Below are 18,693 nucleotides of genomic sequence, written 5' to 3'. Positions count from 1 at the left end.
TAGTTTTGTAATTCAGTTTAAGTTTGTTTGTTTGTTTGTTTGAAGTGGCAGACACCCATTCCTCCTCCCCAGGTGTCGTGTTACATTTCCCAGTCTTCATGGAGCCAGTGGAGTGTGAAGTGGGTGATAATAAGAAGACTTGGAAGGGTGGGCTGCATAGAAGGCACATTCTTCCAGGTTGTCTCCATGTGTCCCTTCCTGTCAGGCTCTTGTCCCTGCTTCCATCTTGGAATCTTTCCCGAGTCCACCTTTCTGGGAAACACCGAGGAACCGCTCTTCTCTTCAGCCGTGCTGCTTCTCTGTGGACTTCCAGAACCCCCATGTCTCCCTAGCTGGGAAACATGTTTTTTTTGTCTTGAAGGAAATTCTTCCTTCTCTCTAAATGTGTTTCTAGCTGAGGCTTTTGTTGAATCTTCTTAGTGGTTTTTGGGAAACATCCCGTGCATTGGGGGAACAACTTGGAACTTTCCATCCTGCCTCCTCTTTCCCTGTGAACAAAGAATCACAGAAGGAGGAGATGCAGGGAAACTAAACCCACATTAAAAATTTTATAACAGCCCCAGAGGTGAAGACATCTTGCGGACTTGTTACTGACACCTAGAGCTGGAACTTAGAAGCTCACTGTGTCCTAGCCAGTGCTTGGGAACGCATCAGTGACCCTGCAGCAGAATTACTCTGGAAAGTTTAAAACAACAACAACAAAACAACAACAACCGTTCTGGGCCTGGTGCCTGGAAATTATGATGCAGTGGGACCGGGGGATCAGCGTTTTTGCAAATTTCCCCCAGATGCTCTGATACGGAGCCAAGTGTGGCAACTACCTCCCTAAGTGTGCTGTTCATTCATTCAGCAAATATTGTTTAGAGCGTCTGCTGGGAGCCAAGCCCCATGACAGGCTCTTGGGCAGACAGTGGGGATGCGCACGGAAATGGCCCAGCAGAAAGTGAGCATGGGAGAGCTTATCTTTATTTGAAAAAGGGGTTTTTTGATTATTATTGTTGTTCTGTTGTTCCTCACCTGTAACTGCATTTAGAAACCTCCAACTGCCAGCCTGCAGGCCACATCTTGTCTAAGGCAAGTTTTGTTAGGGCCATTCTGTGTTTAAAAAGGAAAAGGAGTTGCCAACCTGAGAACAAAAAGGTTAGTGGCTACTCTCTGGAAGGGAGAACCAGCTGATCCTTTTCACTGGATGGGCGGTGGGCAGCTCCACACCCTTCCCACCAGGCACTCTCCACTAACTTCTCCTGTCTGCCTGGTTCTTTAATGTCCTCATATTTTGAGTATATGAGGAAAATTCAATTATGTATTTGTGGGAAGTATCACTTGTTATTCTGGAATGTGAAGCCCCGGCGAAGGAACTTTCTCTGGTCCTAGAAAATTAAATGGAAGCTCAAATATCCACATAGTGGTCCTTTATCTGGAGGGTCTAGAGAAGCCAGAAGGAAGCAAAATCTGCACTTAAAGCCAACCAGAAACCACAGCATCCATTATTAGCATATTTGTCATAAATGTTTTCAGGCAGAATTCTGGCTGCGGAAGAAGCAGCGCTGGTATTCAGTGTTGGGCCTTTACCTGTAAATCTATCTGTAGCTTTTTTGGTAAATTCAGTTCCACTCCCTAAATCTGTCTGTGCGGGAAAATGAAAGCACATAGATTACTGTCGTGTGAACTGAAAGGTGTTAACTTTTAGTTGCACCTCATGGTCTACATCCAGGTCTTCAAATTTTTCCTGCCAACAGTTAACAAATGCTTTCCTAATATTTTACATGGGGCATGCATCGAAAATGCTGATACCCATGTGGCACGCTGGGGGCGAGAAGAGAGGCCCCTTGCGGCATGAGGCAGCCTGTGTACACAGAACTGAGGTATCTCCCGTGTGGGCACCGTCTTTGCTGCCCTCTGATCCTTGGTTGCAAAATTTTGGTTCTTGGACATCAGCTCATTAGTGGGTGGATGAGAACCATTTCATTGAATACAGTGGAATACTTTCTGCTTAATAGATATTTTCTCCTTTGACACATGGGAAGGATTCATCCTCTCTTTCATTGTCACACTTCGCCCAGTGAAAAAATAAAATAAATAATCCATCAGTCAATCAATTATTTATGTATTTATTTTTGAGAGAGAGAGAGAGAGCGAGCATGTAAGCAGTGAGGGCATGGGGCAGAGGGAGAGAGAGAATCTCAAGCAGGTTTCATGCTCATTGTCGAGCCCGACACGGGGCTCAATCTCTTGACCCTGAGATCATGACCTGAGCTGTTGACTGAGCCACACAGGTGCCCCAAAACAAATTTTTTTCAAAAGAAATTGTATGTTTTATTTTTTAAGTGTTTATTTTAATTCCAGTTAGTTCATATACAATGTTAATTAGAGTGTACAATAAGGAAATTGTATTTTTATTTTTTTAAGAAAGATTTTATTTATTTATTTATTTATTTGACAGAGAGAGAGAGAGAGAGAGCACCAGTAGGCAGAGAGGCAGGCAGAGAGAGAGGGGGAAGCAGGCTCCCCGCTGAGCCACCCAGGAGCCTGGGGAATTGTATTTAGGATTAGAAAAAATACTGAAGTGTTTCTAATATACAGTGTGTTATATTTCCTCAGGAACAGGAGAGTGATCAATTATGTTTTTTAAAATTTTTAAGCAGAAAAGTGCATTTCGGTCAGAGATTTTTAGATGGATTGCATCTGAATGGCAGACATATTTTGTTTGGTCAACACCCAATGTTTTGAAATTGTATTTTTATTAGTTTGAAATGTTTGGAAACAGGAACATCTATAAAACTCTGTAGGTCCAGCATCTTCCAAAAAATCAGAGTGTCTGGCAGCCCTGGGCTTGCATCGCACCATGTGGACTGCCTTCAAGGCTGAGGTAGATGGGCACACACGCTGCTGCACTCATCTCCACCCGTCCTTATGTACATTCCAGATTATTCCATATGGGCAGTTAGTTTGAGGATCCTTTCACCCCCTATCACCGTTGTGGAGTATGGGCTTCATCAGAACAATTATTTATTTGTGTGAAAAAAAATAGAGGCTTGTTGTGGTGGGGGAGGGACCCAAGGGTACTTTTCCTCCCCATGTCTTCAGCTGAAATTGCTGTGGGTATAAATTCAAGCTGCTATCACAGTTTGCCTCAATTTAGATTTACACTTGTGTGTTGATAGAGTGGATGTTTTATACACCTAGATGCAGCCCCTAATAGGTGTGAATTCTAAGCAGATAACTATTCATAGCCACGATTAGCATTTCTAAAAGGTGTCAGAATCACTCCTTTCATTGTGATAAAGCAACTTTAAAAAACACAGTTAAACAGAACAAGATGTAAGCAGTTAATATCTCCTTAAAATGAGTTAGAGACCTATGTTTGAGTTAGTACTTCAAGTCTTTGATTTCTCTCTGGTCAAGTTGTCAATTACGTTTAATTTCTTTGAAATAATAGCAGCAACTGTTAGGTCTTGAATACCAAGGAATTGGCTCAGCATATAATCACAATCTTACTTAATCCTTACAATAAACCAATTATGTACATCTTTACTGCCCCAATTTTACAGATGTAGAATTTGAGAACAAAAGAGGTTTAAATAACAAGTTACTTGCCTACGGTTATAGAACCTGGTATGTGTGTGTATGTGTACACACATAGATGCATGTTTATGCCACATATTTATATATACGTGCACACATAGAATATACACATATCGTCCATATTGAAGCACAGTTCCTTCTGCCTCTCATGATTTTAAGCTATTCTTAACCTCCATTCATAGTAAGAAATAATGGTTATTTCAGGCCTCACTACTTAAAACATTGTATTTCCATAGTATCCTTGTGCAAAACAGTACTAACCCTTACTAAATTCAGTACATGTGATCATTATTTTCTCTTCTTTCATTAGTCTCCAAACACACACACACACACACACACAAACAAAAAAAATCAGTGTGTACTCTCCCAAGTGAACCATAACCCGAAGTTTGGGAAACACTGACTTAGAAGCTAGATATCAGGGAAGCCATTCCTGATAGATCCAGTGAGACAAGACACTTGTTGAAATGGGGCCGCAGTACAAATCATCATTTCCTAATAATGATTCATGGAGCCATACATTTTTCTTTGGATTCATATTTTACCTTACAATGGAAAGATCTTTGCTTTACTTTACAATAAAAATAATTATTCAAAATTCTGTATTAAAATTGCAACTGTTCTTGTGTATGCCAATTATACCTAAAGTAACTAAACAATCATAATCAAATGGGGGCGGGGTGAGTGGAGCTATAGACAGAACAAGAAGGTCAGAGTACTGGTATTTGTTGAAGTTGAATCATGAGTATATGGGAATTCATTACCCTATTTTGTTTACTTTGTATGTGATTAGAATTTTTCATAATAAAAAGTTATTTTTACAGAGTAGGCCACCATGGTCTCTGTTGTGTTTTCAGCTGAGGCTCCTGGTTGTCTGAGAGCAGAACACACAAAGGTTGAAGTGTGGCCTTTCTTCTGTAAAGAGGTGAACAATAAGTAGCTAGGCTGACAGAAGCTGGTTTTGGGGGGTCTTCTGATACCAAACTGCTCTCGGGTTGGTTTTCTCATGTTGACACAGTTTATATTTGTGGGTGGATGATTCTTGGTTATGGGGGACTATTTTGTATATTGTAGACTATTTAGTGACTCCCCTCCTTGGCCCCTACCCTCTAGATGCCAATAGTGTATCCATAGACTTTCCACCCCAGTTACGAAAACCAAAAACCTCCTCAGACATCAGCAAATGTCCATTGAGGGGCATAATCGCTCCAGTTGAGGGCGACTATCCTAGAGCCTGACATATCTGGTATGTATGCCTAGCTAACTTTGGGTCAGAGAGCTAAAGCTTCCAAGAACCACATTCTACTCATGTTTTAGGGTAAACCAATTACAGATTAAGCAACATAACAACTAGGGATTAGTTTAGAAATGCAGACTTAGGCAGGGTCATTTATCTGAAATTGGACATGTTATTAACCTTTATCTATTTTAGTAACCTCATCTGTAAAATGGGGATGGTTATAGTACAAGTGTTGACTTTTTTTTTTTTTTAAGATTTTATTTATTCACTTGACAGAGAGAGAGAGAGAGAGATCACAAGGCAGAGAGCCAGGCAGAGAGAGAGGAGGAAGCAGGCTCCCCGCTGAGCAGAGAACCCGACTCGGGGCTTGATCCCAGGACCCTGAGATCATGACCTGAGCCGAAGGCAGAGGCTTAACCCCCTGAGCCACCCAGGTGCCCCGTAGTACTGACAATTATAAAGCTCTTAGAACCTTGCCTGGCACACATTAAGTAGTGAGGATTTGCCATTCATATCTCCCTAGAACCCATTGTGCCAATATGATGGTTTGGGATTCTTGTAGATCAAGGGATTCTCCAAAGTGCCATACTAGTATCATATCTAATTGCTAGTCTTTGTAAGTGTTTGAGTGTTTTGAGAATGTTTATGTAGAATGCGTACTCAAATTGCTGCATGAGTAGTTTGCGATGTAAAAGAAGGAAGTGTGATGTGGCGCAGTTGGTTTTTAGAACTCCAAATGGAGAGACCCCTTAAAGGGAGTGACCCCTCGAGATCAAACCGTAGTTTCTGTATTAAATTAACTATGAAAGTGACAGTACAACCATAGGGAGACAGAACGTGGTGAGCACTTGGTCCCTGGAAAGGCTTCAGTGTATCTTTGAAGGTTTGAAGACACTGATTCAGAGCCCAGGCTGGGATAGTACACAACAAGACCTCTCCACCCCAGAGTCCCTCTTTTCTCTTTTAGCTACTGAATAGTGGTGAATCTCTTCTCTTTCCCTGTCACCGTATACCTTCAGTCTTGCTCATGTGATTTTTGGCTGAGGCAGAATCAAAACCGTGCAAGTAAACTCCAAGAAGAGTGTCTCCTCTAGAAAAACACACCTTTTCCTTCCTATATTTTCAGTTCTTCCCCTCAGTTTCTAAATATGCTCAAGAATTTTCCAACTTAAAAATAGCTTTCATTGACTCTCCATCGACCCTCCGCCCGTCTCCAACCACTATCCCTTCTCTCTCATTCTAAATTATTGAAAGAGCAGCTGATTGTTGCTGTGGCCACTTCCTTGCCCTCTAGTTTTACGGTTCTGCCCTCCACAATGTAGCTAAAGCTTCACCAGGACCGCACTGAGCCTGGCGCGATAACATGGCCAAAGGCATGTGGAAGGTCTTGATTCACAGTCTCTCTCTCTCGTTCTTTCTTGTTCTCCTTCTCTCTCTCCCTATTTGTGTATATTTTAAAATTAGCTTTAGTGAGGTCAAATTTACGTACCATAAAATTTACTCATGTTATGTGTACAATTCAGCAAATTTTAGTAAGTTTACAGACTTGCACAACCATTGCCATGACCCAACTTTAGAAAACTTCCATCACCGTGGAAAGAACCCTTCCTCCCACTTACAGTCCCTGTGGATTCACTCTCCCAGCCCCAGGCAATCAGTGTTGGAGATATTCTCCATCACTCCCTTGCAAATCCATGCAGTCTGCATGTACTCTGCTTTTATAATGCCGTCCATCTATGGGCTGCCCTGTGCCTCTTAACTGTCCTTTTCTCTCCTCGAGGAGTTCTTCTTCCTCTGCTCACATCGTAAACGTTGGGCTTCTCCGTCTCTCAGCCCAGTGCTTTCTGGATGTTCCCTGAATCATTTTATTCGCTACGATGAATCACTTACTATGCTGGGATTTGCTGGTGTTATTATGTCCTCCCATACCTCTCTTCTTCCATGTCTCCTAGGTAAGCCCTTTTTAATTTAAGAATTACCTCGGATGCCACCTGTTCTAGTATGTCATGTGAATTGTCCTCATTTCCTAACTGTTGGTCATACTTCTTGTCTATAACTGTACATTGAAAAGGTAACAGCTCATGAGCTGGGACCGGAAGCAGCTTTGTTGTCTCTCATTTTCCCCTTAGATTCTTTCTGTAGAATCCTCTTCTGCCCCTGCATGAAAAACCCGAGTAGCCCTATACACTGTACTTTTGATGATGCTTAGATATCAGATGTAATTTTGATTAAAAAATTAAAGTGCCCAGTCCTGTGTAATAGTAAAACTTAGAACTTAATTTGGAGACAAAACTAATCTCCCTCCAGCGCTCAGCTGTTGGAGAGGGGAAGTCAGCAGTTAGAGAAAGAATTCTTTGGCTTCCCTTCTTACCTGGCATGTCCTTACCCCCTCCCCTTAATTTGCTGATTCCAGTTTGGCCTAGTGTTGTACAAGGGAAGAGAAGAAAAAGGCCAACCCCTGGTACTTGATGGATTTCATTAGAGTGATTTAAGATCATGGCACTTGACACTCGCCAGTAATGTAGAACTGCTGTTTTCTTTGATTGGTTCTTTCCTGGGTTCTTTAGAGATCCCCAAACTTTGGATATGTTCCTCCTTCAGGTCTCTGTGGTGATACACGCCCACCCGAACTTGTCATCTCCTACTTCCTCAGCCGCCGGAAGCCCAGAGGTAAGGTAGCTTCCCTCTGGCAGGTCTCCTCCTCCCAGTCAGGTGCTTCTCCTACTTGGAACATGTGGCACTGCCTTTCCCCGTCTACTCTCAGTGTGTATCTGGCCCCCAGGAAATGCCAGCCACTCTGCTCTTGTCCTCTCTTAAGATCCATTTCCTTCCCACATTGCATCTTCTGTTCCGCTTCAGCCTGCTCTTACTCTCCAGTGTGGTCCTAGACCCCGGCATTCCCCGAGTGCAGCTCTCTCTGGAGTCATTAAAGCAGAGTTGCAAAGAAGTACCCTTCTTCCTGCCCCCAAGGGGATGGGACTTACCAGAATTCTCTTCAAAGAAACATTTTTCAAAGCCTTCACTTAGTCTCCTGAAACCTCTCATGGGAACAGGGGTCTCAGAGTCAGACAAATGGTTTTGCGGTATCTCCTTTGAAAAGTTGTTCCCCATTCTGTTCTGGAACCTCCCTTTCACTTGGGATGTGATCCCTATGGTGTCTGGGTGACCGAAGGAACTTCATGTTAACATCCTGTTGCAGACTTCTTTTCTCCACTCCAGAATCTTTTTATGGACCAGCATGCTTCTTGAGGGCAAAGATGATATTTTACTTTAAAATATCTTCTCTGTGTCTGTCCCTGACATGCTGTAGGCACTCAGTGAATGTTCTCATTCATCCAAAATTATGAGGGAAGAAATAGAATGGCCTTGCTGGGAATGCTGAAAGGTGCTTTCTAGTACTTTTCAACTCCCTTTTTCCTTTTTCTACTTGATTCTGACAGTAAAATTATTTACACGTTTTTGACCATGTTAGAAATGAAGTAATATTTTTTCTTTTAAAATTGTTTATTAATGTTTTATATTTATATATTTTGTATTAAGCAATCAATATACGTACACTGAAGAAAATTTAAAATATATAATAACATATAATAATGTAAAAATATTTTATTCCTCTAGTCCCTGTTCCCAACTGCACAGTTCCTCCCAGAAACTGCTCTCTTCGGTTTTCACATACCCTTTCAAGCTATTCTCCGTGCTTACAAACGTATATAGATAGATGATTTTTGTCCCATACAAAAAGTATCCTACTTCACAAACACTGTTTTATACCTAATGTTTGTGACTTAGTGTGTCTTGGAGATATCTTGATTTAATCCTAAATAGCGTTGCTAAATTCTTCTTAATTCATGACTGCAACAGGGATGGTGTTTTATCACAGTGTATAAGCTTGAAATCAAGCAGAAGAATTGTTTATTTAAATAGCCCTGTCCTTTCCCTTGATAGAAGAAATTTAATTTCTTAAAAACTTAATGAAATTTAATGTGCTACAACTTAATGAGCTGACTTCAATTGCCTATTATATTAATACAGAGTTTTAAAAATATATACAATATCAGCTCATACTTTATGGTTCCCTAATGGTCCTATTGCCTAAGCATTCCATTTCACACCTATTATGTGAAAAAATTTGTATAGAAAATACACAGCACCTGTCATCCTTTTTTGGGGAGGTAAATATTTTGACTGATCTGTGTGTCTCTTTATCTGAAGAACGGGGGTGATAATAGAATGAATGTTTATGAATTATTCTGAGGATGAAATGGGTTAATGTATGGAAGAGTACTTGAGAAATAACACTCAGTAAAAGGCAGTGGTTATTATATTACTATTCATTTTCCTTTCTGAAAGTTTGAAAATTGTCTTTGTAGAAAAACATTTCCATCATATTGTTATTAAGCTATTTTAAAATTCTAAGTAAACATGATGGCAGGGAATGTTGTTATGCAGACTTAGGAAAGGTACGTTGTTTCTCATCACCGTGTCATGAGGTCTACAATAATTTCCCATTTAATAAGAAGGAAGAAGACTCATGCAGCATTTATAATTATGGAAATTTGTCTTTGTTCATTTTGTTCCTGTTTAATTTGGAAAATGTCAAGGATAAAAATATGTCATAGAACTTGCTTATTGTTTAGTTTTCCCATTATCACTAAATGTGGTGAGACCCCAAAGTCTAAGTCCCTTAATTAGGGCACGGATCTTTTCTTTCTTTTCTCCTTTCTCTTTTCCTTTCCTTTCCTTTCCCTTCTCTTCCCTTCCTTTCCTTTCCCTTCCCTTTTTTAAGGATTTTATTTATTTATTCCAGAAAGACCGAGAGATAGGGAGAGAGAGCCACCAGCATGGGGCAAGGAGAGGGAGAAGCAGACTCCCCACTGAGCAGGAAGCCTGATGAGGAACTTGATACCAGGACCTGAGCCAAAGGCAGATGCTTAACCAATTGAACCATCCAGGCACCCCTTCTTCTTCTTCTTTTTTAATTTAGAGAGAGAGAGAGAGCATGTGTGTGAGCAGGGGTGGGGGGCAGAGCAGAAGGAAGGAGAAAATGCCAAGCAGATGCTGCACTGAGCATCCAGCCCAACATGGGGCTTGAACCCACCACCCCAAGATCATGACCTGAGCCAAAACCAAGAGCAGATGCTCAACAGACTGAGCCACCCAGGTTCCCTGGCAAGGTTCCTTTCAACAGAGGTATTACAAAAAAAAAAAATTCCAAAAGAGCAACTTAGGTCTGATTGTATTAGAGAAACATGAGACAATCTCTTTTTCAGGGTGAAGATTGCATGAGAAAATCCCACTTTTTTTTTTTTTTTAATTCAGACTTGTTCCAAAACAAAAGTATTGTCCTGAACATAGAGCAAGGGTCAGCGTTGCATGTCAACTAGTCACCCATTCATTGGTAGAGAGATACCTGTATAATAGCATGCCCTGGAAATGGCTCTGCTCATTTGAGGTAAACATAAAGCAAGAATATTGAAGTTAAGCCCTCTTTGGAGTATATTTAAGAAGGGTTGACATTTTTGTCTCATCTTTTGAAGGAGGAAATGGGTTGGCATGTTTTGGAGGCTGTGTCTTTTCCCTTCAGCACACATTTGGCTGAAGGCAGTGGAACCAATTGAAAAAAGGATATGTAATTTTTCCTGACATATCATCAGTGCAAATCTCTTTGAATTGAGGACAGGGAGATCTCTTTGAGTTGCCAGAGAAGATGTCTTTGAGTTGAGGACAAAGTAAAGAGGCTCTGAAATCAACACAAGGCAGCTCAGAGTGTTCCAGCAGCGTTTTTACGGCACTGACTCATCAACTCGATGTACGTACAATGTGACTCTGGTTCTGTTTCTGCCTGTGTACACTGATTGCTGAAAAACCAAAGGAAAAATTAACTGGATGTCAGAGATGACATGCCTCACCATACCAAAAGCAACTTCATACTTTCAGCTTCTTTGTCAAGCCTTCAACAGTAGCCTTCTCTGAATATTTTTAACAGATTTTTTTCCTCTGTGTATAATTTATATTTAATTCTATTTTGATAGTCTCTATTCATCTCTGCATGAACAAAGAAATTAATCTCTAAATAGTATACATTCACATGCATATTTGAACATCTGCATATATATATCATATCTGTGTGAAAGAAATTATTTTTCACTGTAGTAAAGCAATTGTGTACAAAAGTTGTATCAGTCTGTTTGTATTCAGGTAGGGAGGTAGGTGAATCCATAGGTTTGGCTAATTCTTGGAGGGGGCCTTAACCTATAGCAGGTTATAAATTACTGGTTTGTTTGTTTTTATTTTTGTTTTTGTTTTGTTTTTGTTTTTGTTTTTGTTTTAGCAGATCTTAGTTTAGTTGGAAAAGGAAGCCATAGTCAAAATAACTGTAATGGAAGGTGTTGAAAATGTTGAGAATAAAGGAAAGAAAATCAGGTGCTGTAGGGGTCCTTGGGAGCATGAGATGACTTCTGGCTGGCATTTGCTGTGTTTGCTGACTGTACCACTGTAAACACAGAACTGGGAAGATACCATCAGACTTGGGCATGTTATTAGTTCCCCTCTCCTTCCTGCTGAACGTATGTGAACTGTATGGAGAATGCGTGTGTTGTCAAGAATCTTGGACTTAGGAGTCCAATGCTCATGTAGATTTCATTCCCTGCCCATTCGGTTCCAGCAGGGAAGAGGTCTGGTATGCAGACTAGATCACCTACATTTCAGATGATGATTGTGAATGAAAACAAGGGAAGTAGATGCTACCTGATATCTGATCTGGCAGGGATGTGTGGTCGCATCAGAGTCCCGAGTGCTAACCATTATACTGTGAGGTCGCATCAAACCCTTAAACTTATTTATTAGTTGACTGTGATGGTATTATGGCTGTATTCCATGATAGTGAGTTAATAGAAGTTCTAGAACACTCATAATACAAAACCCAGCAAACTTTTATCCATTAATAATTGAGTGTTCTACTGTAGTACAGGTCTCTAATCTGTTGCTTTGGGGGAGGGTCTTGGTGGGGGTTGGGAACCACACATATTCAAAGAATGGAATTTCTTTCTCACATGTCAGAGTGAGAGTTGTTTTTCTGTGGATCTGAGAGATGTGTTAAGCAGTCCTTCTAGACAAAATTTCTGTAGGGTTTGTCTCATTGAAAAAGAGAGTTCTCATTAGGTGTCTGTTACTCTGATATAAACGAAGCCAGATCATTCTCACGCCTAAATTTTCCACCACCTAAAGAAGCTTAACTCTGAGCATTTGCCAAGACTACATTCAAAGTTGCCATATACTTTTAATACTATAAATATATATCAATATTTCATGATACACAATATTAGGAGCAATTTTTGTAAAGTATGTGACAAAAGCCACAAATGGCCTCTTCTTTTAAAGAGCAACCAGGAACAACTATTTAGAGCATTTTTGGTTTTGAGTACAAGGTCTAGCTTTTTTTTTTTTTTTTTTTAAGCTCAGCTGACATTAAGAATAGATAGTACAGTTGTCAATATGTACTAAATTTGGGGGCTATTTAAAGATTGCCATGAGAAACGTGTTGTGAATATATTAAGCCGTAGCCCTCAAATGCAAATGTCTATTAGCAGAGAAAATTCTAAAGGCTATTTTTTCTTTGATTTAAAACATTCCTATGACTAGTAGAATATTTTAATGTGGCAGATGACATTTTGATTTGTATTTGTCTTGCTTCAGTAGCTTCCTTTGTATTTATTTTAGCTTGGTGATTTCAGAAGTGGGACAAGTTTTGTATTTCCCTTCTCTCCGTGACAATACTTAGCAATGTTGAGAAGTCAGGTTGTGATTGTATTAATTACTTTCATTATTTATAGAGTCAGTGCCCTACTTCAGCACTGATTAAAAATGAGCAACATAATTTTTTTTTAAGATTTTATTGATTTATTTGACAGAGAGAGAGATCACAGGTAGACGGAGAGGCAGGCAGAGAGAGAGAGAGGGAAGCAGGCTCCCTGCTGAGCAGAGAGCCCAATGCGGGACTCGATCCCAGGACCCTGAGATCATGACCTGAGCCGAAGGCAGCGGCTTAACCCACTGAGCCACCCAGGTGCCCGAGCAACATAATTTTTAGAAATAATGTTCCTAAATGAGGTTTTATTTTATGTTCAAACCTTATTCATTGTGTTTCTGTGTGTGTGTTTGGGTATGTGTGTGTGCATGTATAAGAAGATGAGAATATATATTTTTCTTCTTTTAAACCAGGGGGTTTGCCTAATATTGTGTAGCCTCTGATTTCTAAAGGTAAGAATGAAACTGGTGTGTTGCAAAATGTTTTCTTTTCATCCTTTTATGTCTGATACAAATTATAATACGTCTGATTTGAATGTTCATTGAGAGTGGCAATTACTGGTTAACACTGCAGTGACTTTTCAAAGGGTTTTATCTTGATACTAGTATTCTTAGCCAGGCATATGAGATCTACAGCTAGACATTATACATCTGCAGTCTCATTTCATACCACACTCAACCTGGGCCCCTGCATTTCATCTCAGTAACTTTCTGTTCTAGCAACAAGCCATGAACCCTTAAGCCCCAAGGCCTTTACGTATTCTATTCCTTATTTCCACAGCAGACTGCCAAAATATTTAACCAGCAGTAGGGCATGGGCACTGACCAGTCAGAAGGAACATGGACTAGAGCAGGTTCTGGAAGCCCCTTGCTGAGCCAGGGATTAACCCTTTATGTGATCCATGCAGGAGTGGGGTGCTAGGGCAGTTCTTGGGAGATGAGGTGATAGTTGATGGAAGAGGGTCCAGACAGTGATGAGTCAGTAGCCTCTTTACCATCTCAAGGCCATACCAAGTATTTGTGTATACCTGGGAAATTTCTTCTTTCCTTTACCCTTTAACACATACACACCTCTGATTATATATAATCTCTTCTTTTCTTCCATTATACTTTATTTCCTCAGAGGAGCTTCCCTGCTCTTCCTGATGAGGGCCATTCTCATTGAGCCTTTCGTAGAAACTTCTATCCCTACATTTTACATTTCACAGTGGCTAGTTTATAAATACTTTGTATTGAATTTAATCATGTTTCCCTGCTTGTGGGCAGGAATTCCTGAAGACAGGAATCATCAGTGACCTGACAGCCCCATCACCCCTCTACCTTCCCTGAGTCTTGAAATTCCAGCCCCTACTAGGTGCTCAATAAGTATTTATTGAATGAATGAATTTTCCAAAAGACTTTGGACTTTCTTTGGACACATTTATACTTTTAAAATTTAAGTGATATGCATGTTACTTTGGGGATGCATTGTTGGGAAGATAACATTTTTTAAAAAGATTTGTTTACTTATTATTTTAGAGAGAGAGGGCAAGTGGGGAGAGGAGCAGAGGGAAAGGGACATATAGACTCCCTGCTGAGTGTGGAGCCTGGTGCCAGGCTCCATCAGTCCCATGACCCATGTGATTATGACCTGAGTTGAAATCACCAGTCAGACACATTCCACCAACTGAGACACCACGGCACCCTGGAAGATAACATATTTTTAAAAGATTTTATTTATTTATTTATTTATTTATTTGGGAGAGAGAGAGTGCATGAATGGCAGGGGTTAAGACAGAGAGAAAAGCAGACTCCTGGCTGAGCAAGGAGCCTGATTGGGGCTCAATCCTAGGACCCTGGGATCACGACTGAGCTGTAGGTAGACGCCTAACTGACTGAGCCACCCAGGTGCTCCCCAAAAACATTTTTGTAAGTTACCATCTTTTTAATGCCTTTATACACATTTTTCTGAAGTGATTTCCAAATGATGGCTAGATCCCAAGCTGTGACTTATCTTCTTGTTCTAACAGAAACGCTTTTACTCACATGAAGTCCAGTACAAAGATTTAATCTCCTGAGTTGAATTATTCATTGTTCTTAAAGCTCAGGAAGAAACATTAAAACTTGAAACTTGAAAGCCCATTACTGTATATACAGGATGTTTGGAACATTAGAACTACTAGTGATGGATGAGCTGTGTCCTACCTTCAGAGAGTATCAGTCTAGTAATTTTCTCCTTATCCTATTTGTAAGTGTTGATAACATTTTCTTTCTCCACTGCAGTATCAGAACAGAGAGCATATATTTTTTTTTCTTTTAAGAATTTACTTATTTATTTATTTGTTTGACAGAGAGAGAGAGAGAGATAGCAAGAGAGGGAACATAAGCAGGGAAGTGGGAGAGGGAGAAGCAGACTCGCCACCGAGCAGGGAGCCTGACATGGGGCTCAGTCCTAGGACCCTGAGATCATGACTTGAGATGAAGGCAGATGCTTAACTGACCGAGCTGCCTAGGCACCCCTACATTTTGTTTTCTATATGACATAGAACAGAGCTTTTAATAGTTACGTGAATATGCTTTTTAAAAAAAATAGGTAATACATTTATGTATTTATTTATTTATTATTTTTAAAGTAAGCTCTATGCCCATCATGGGGCGTAAACTCATGACCATGAGATCAAGAGTTGCATGCTCTACCAACTGAGCCAGTCAGGTACACTTGGATGCTTTTTAATAATGATTATGATGACGGTACTACAGGGCACTTTGTTAAAGTTTGTCTTTTCTTTTTCTTTGACAATTCGAACTACTTGTTCTTTTTATGTTTGTTATTACCCCGTCCTTTCCAAGTTCAATTTCATGTATAACCTGGATAGCTTTAAGTCCTCAGAGGAAGAGATACCAGTCCAGTCACTGTTATACTCCTCAAGCCTTTCCTCTGTTCAAGACTTACCCATTTTCTCCAGTCTTTAATAGATCTTGCAATCACTCTCAATTTTTTTATGAATCTGAAACATCACATATATCATTGCATTTCATGTTTCCGTGCCTTTTATGACTGCCATTGTATTTGAAAGTCTTTTTTTTCTCTTTTATTTCTTGCCTTTCTACTTTGTGCACACACACGCATGTGTATGTGTGTGTGTGAGTTTGTATAGTTGTGCTACCCTTCTCATGGTTTCTGGACTACTTTCCTTACATTCATGATTATAAGGAGATTATAGCATTTATGAATGTCAATTATAAGTTAAATGTAATCTAGAATGATTTCAGTTATCATTCAAGTTAGTAAAAATATGGATATAAAATGTGTCACTGATTGAGAAGAAATAAAAGAAGGAAGGCTTGGTATCTGAAAGCCTCTGATGCAATTGGGAAAACTCAGCCACTGAAAAAGGTTGAGCAGTGTGACAGTTGATAATGGCAGAAAGTGTGCCCTCACTTGTGTGCTTAAATCGTTGAGTAATTTTGGTCCTCAGTCTTTTGGAATCTGATGGTATGGAAAATAGCTTCAAAAACTCTCAGGTTCACGGGCCTACTGTAATAGACACTACATCTCCCCCACATATACCCTCTAGTTTTTCATCACATCAGTGCACACACTGCTTTCAGTTGTCACCATAGACATTTCTTTACCTGAAGCCATGTTTTTTGCCTCTGGAGCCATTTTGGCCTCTGGAGTCATTACCCAGAAGTGCTGGGTAAAACTCCCTGAAAATAGCCTTCAAATGGTGACTAATGAGAGTTATTGTATAAATATTCCAGCTTCCTTGTCCGTTGGCAAGGATAACTCTGGGCAACTCCAAGTAAGTCTTGGAGGACTCTGAGGCATACACTCTACTGGGTCTCGACCTTCAGAGTTTCCCCAGTGAGAATAAGGTCCTGTCAAACATAGGGATTGGTGGCTTTATTTCTTACCCTTTATTGGCTTCCTTCTTCCCCTTTTCTCCTTTCTTCATACCCTGACTCTTTGTCCTTCACCATCCAAGTAAGCTGCTTGCATCTGAATTCATTTAGCAGTGTTTGTATTAGGGGAACCCAAGATATATGCAGTTTGTAGTAATGGGGCTAGTGAGAGATGGCACAGATCCCATGATGGCATAAGTTACTAACTTGCAGTTCTTAGAACAGTAGTTCCAAATTGTATTTCTACAGTTTCAGATTCCTGTGGATTAAATCATACCCAAATCCTGGAATTTTTGTTACAACCCCCATCTTACTTCCCATGCAAGAACATATATTAGATTACAAGTGCACAGGAACAACATTACTAGAGGAATGACTGATTTAAGATATTAAGTACAAGTACAATTAATTGCAAGTTGTTGTATTTTCACTATCAAAATTGCTATCTGGACACACTTGATTCCAATCAAATACATCCCCTCACAAATTGGGATCCCTTGATAAACTACCACTGTCTTGAGAAAGCTGAGATTTCTCTCTCTGGCTCAGCGACAACTAATACAGCCCAATCCATAGCAACTGCTGAATCAGAGTTTTACACCTTTTCTGCTAACGTGGGTGATAGTCAAAGCATCAGTTCCCCTGAATGGAACCAGCTGAGTTTCAGCAGTCCAGAAAAGATTATCCAATTTTAGGTGTGTAAATCTAGCCTAGTTGATCATTGACTGTAACTTGAACTAGTTTCAAATGGCCACGGGAAATGATTCAAGGTATCCATATAATTATTTTCTCTTCAATCAGCACATTCAAGTTCATGAAAATTCAAGAAAGGAAGAAGAAAATTATTTCATCTTCAAGACTCTCAGACTGAACAGTATCCACCATTCTTATTTTTTGATCTGTTTTATGCAGCATATGTAATGAGGGAATTTTTATAATTGTCTCTGAAAAAAAATAGGCTTCATATGAACATTGATAATGCTATTTATAATTTATATGTCTTATTAGGGATTCAGAGACAGTGAAAATGGTGCTTCAAGGTATCTTCATATTTGACTCTTAGTTTTACCAAAATGTTATCATTAAGAAAATGAGAAAAGTTAGAATTTTAGGGTAATATGTTATTTGTTCTAATTATTATCTAGCAAAAGTTTCAATATTTGATATGTTAATATTTAATACTTTTGTGTTGTTGAACATTTATAATTCTGTGAAACTGCTTCCAACTGCATGTCAATTACATGAAATGTTTTTATTTTTTTAATTAATTAATTTTTTTGTTTTTTGAGAGAGAGAGAGAGCACAAATGAGGGAGGGGGAGAGGGAGAGAGAGAGAATGCCAAGTGGGCTCCATGCTTAGTTCTGAACCCCTGTGATGGGCCTGATCTCACGACCCTGAGATCATGACCTAAGCTGAAATCAAGCGTCGGACCCTCAACTGACTAAACCACTCAGGTGCTGCACATAAACTTTTTTTAAAGTAACTACGTTTCATAAATCTTCTCTTTTGTATCACAAAAGATTTGTTTCATTTTAGGATTTTTTTTTTTCATTTTAGGATTTTGAGTGGCTGTGAATGATACAGTTTTATGAAAAGAAGAAAATGTATTTTTTTAAAGCAACTTTTTTTTTTTAAGTCTAACTTCTTTGTACATCTATTTTACAGATTAAAGGATTTACCTGAAGACAAAGCATTCTATTCATCAAAGACTGGACAAGAGTTACTCTTGCTTTTGGCAATTAAAGATGATGTTGTCATGGAAACAGTTGATCCTGCTTTCATTCATTGGCTGCCTAGGAGGTAACAATAAGCTGTATTTTCTAACTGGAGGTTAGAATTATACTTGAGCCATATGTTAAATAATTTTTAAATGTTAAAATAATACTCCACCAGTAGCAAAGAGAAGCAAATGTTTTTCCTGAAAGAAATTTTTGATTTCCTCTTCTGAAAATCAGTTCTCTTCCCAGTTCCCTGATTTTCACAAGCCTTTCTATCTCCATAGCAAAGATACCTAATAATACAAACCTACTGTAGTATTATAACTGTAACAGTTTATCAGAATTTGAGAATGTTAATTTATGACTTTTTCCTCAGAAGGAGCTAAAAGTTGTAATCTCTAGAATACAAGGGAGAATATAAGCTTTTTTTAAAAAAAACAGTATTTTCATATATAATC

The 18,693-nt window shown here is 39.4% G+C and overlaps 1 protein-coding gene across 1 annotated transcript in view; it reads left to right on the top strand.

The window, feature by feature from the left end:
• The window catches only part of CNTN3 (contactin 3), a 337,742-nt gene that overhangs the window by 66,258 nt on the left and 252,791 nt on the right, over positions 1 to 18,693 (top strand). The window contains exon 2 of the mRNA XM_032867417.1: positions 18,183 to 18,317. Coding sequence (XP_032723308.1) covers positions 18,263 to 18,317 — 55 coding nt within the window. The 5' untranslated portion in view covers positions 18,183 to 18,262. The remainder of the gene's footprint in view (positions 1 to 18,182; positions 18,318 to 18,693) is intronic.

The sequence above is a fragment of the Lontra canadensis genome, unplaced genomic scaffold, assembly GCF_010015895.1.
Source record: "Lontra canadensis isolate GAN:19392208 unplaced genomic scaffold, GSC_riverotter_1.0 scaffold34, whole genome shotgun sequence".
Lineage (NCBI taxonomy): Eukaryota > Metazoa > Chordata > Mammalia > Carnivora > Mustelidae > Lontra > Lontra canadensis.
Note: the sequence above shows the minus strand (reverse complement) of the source record. Positions and strands in the feature narration are given on the sequence as shown.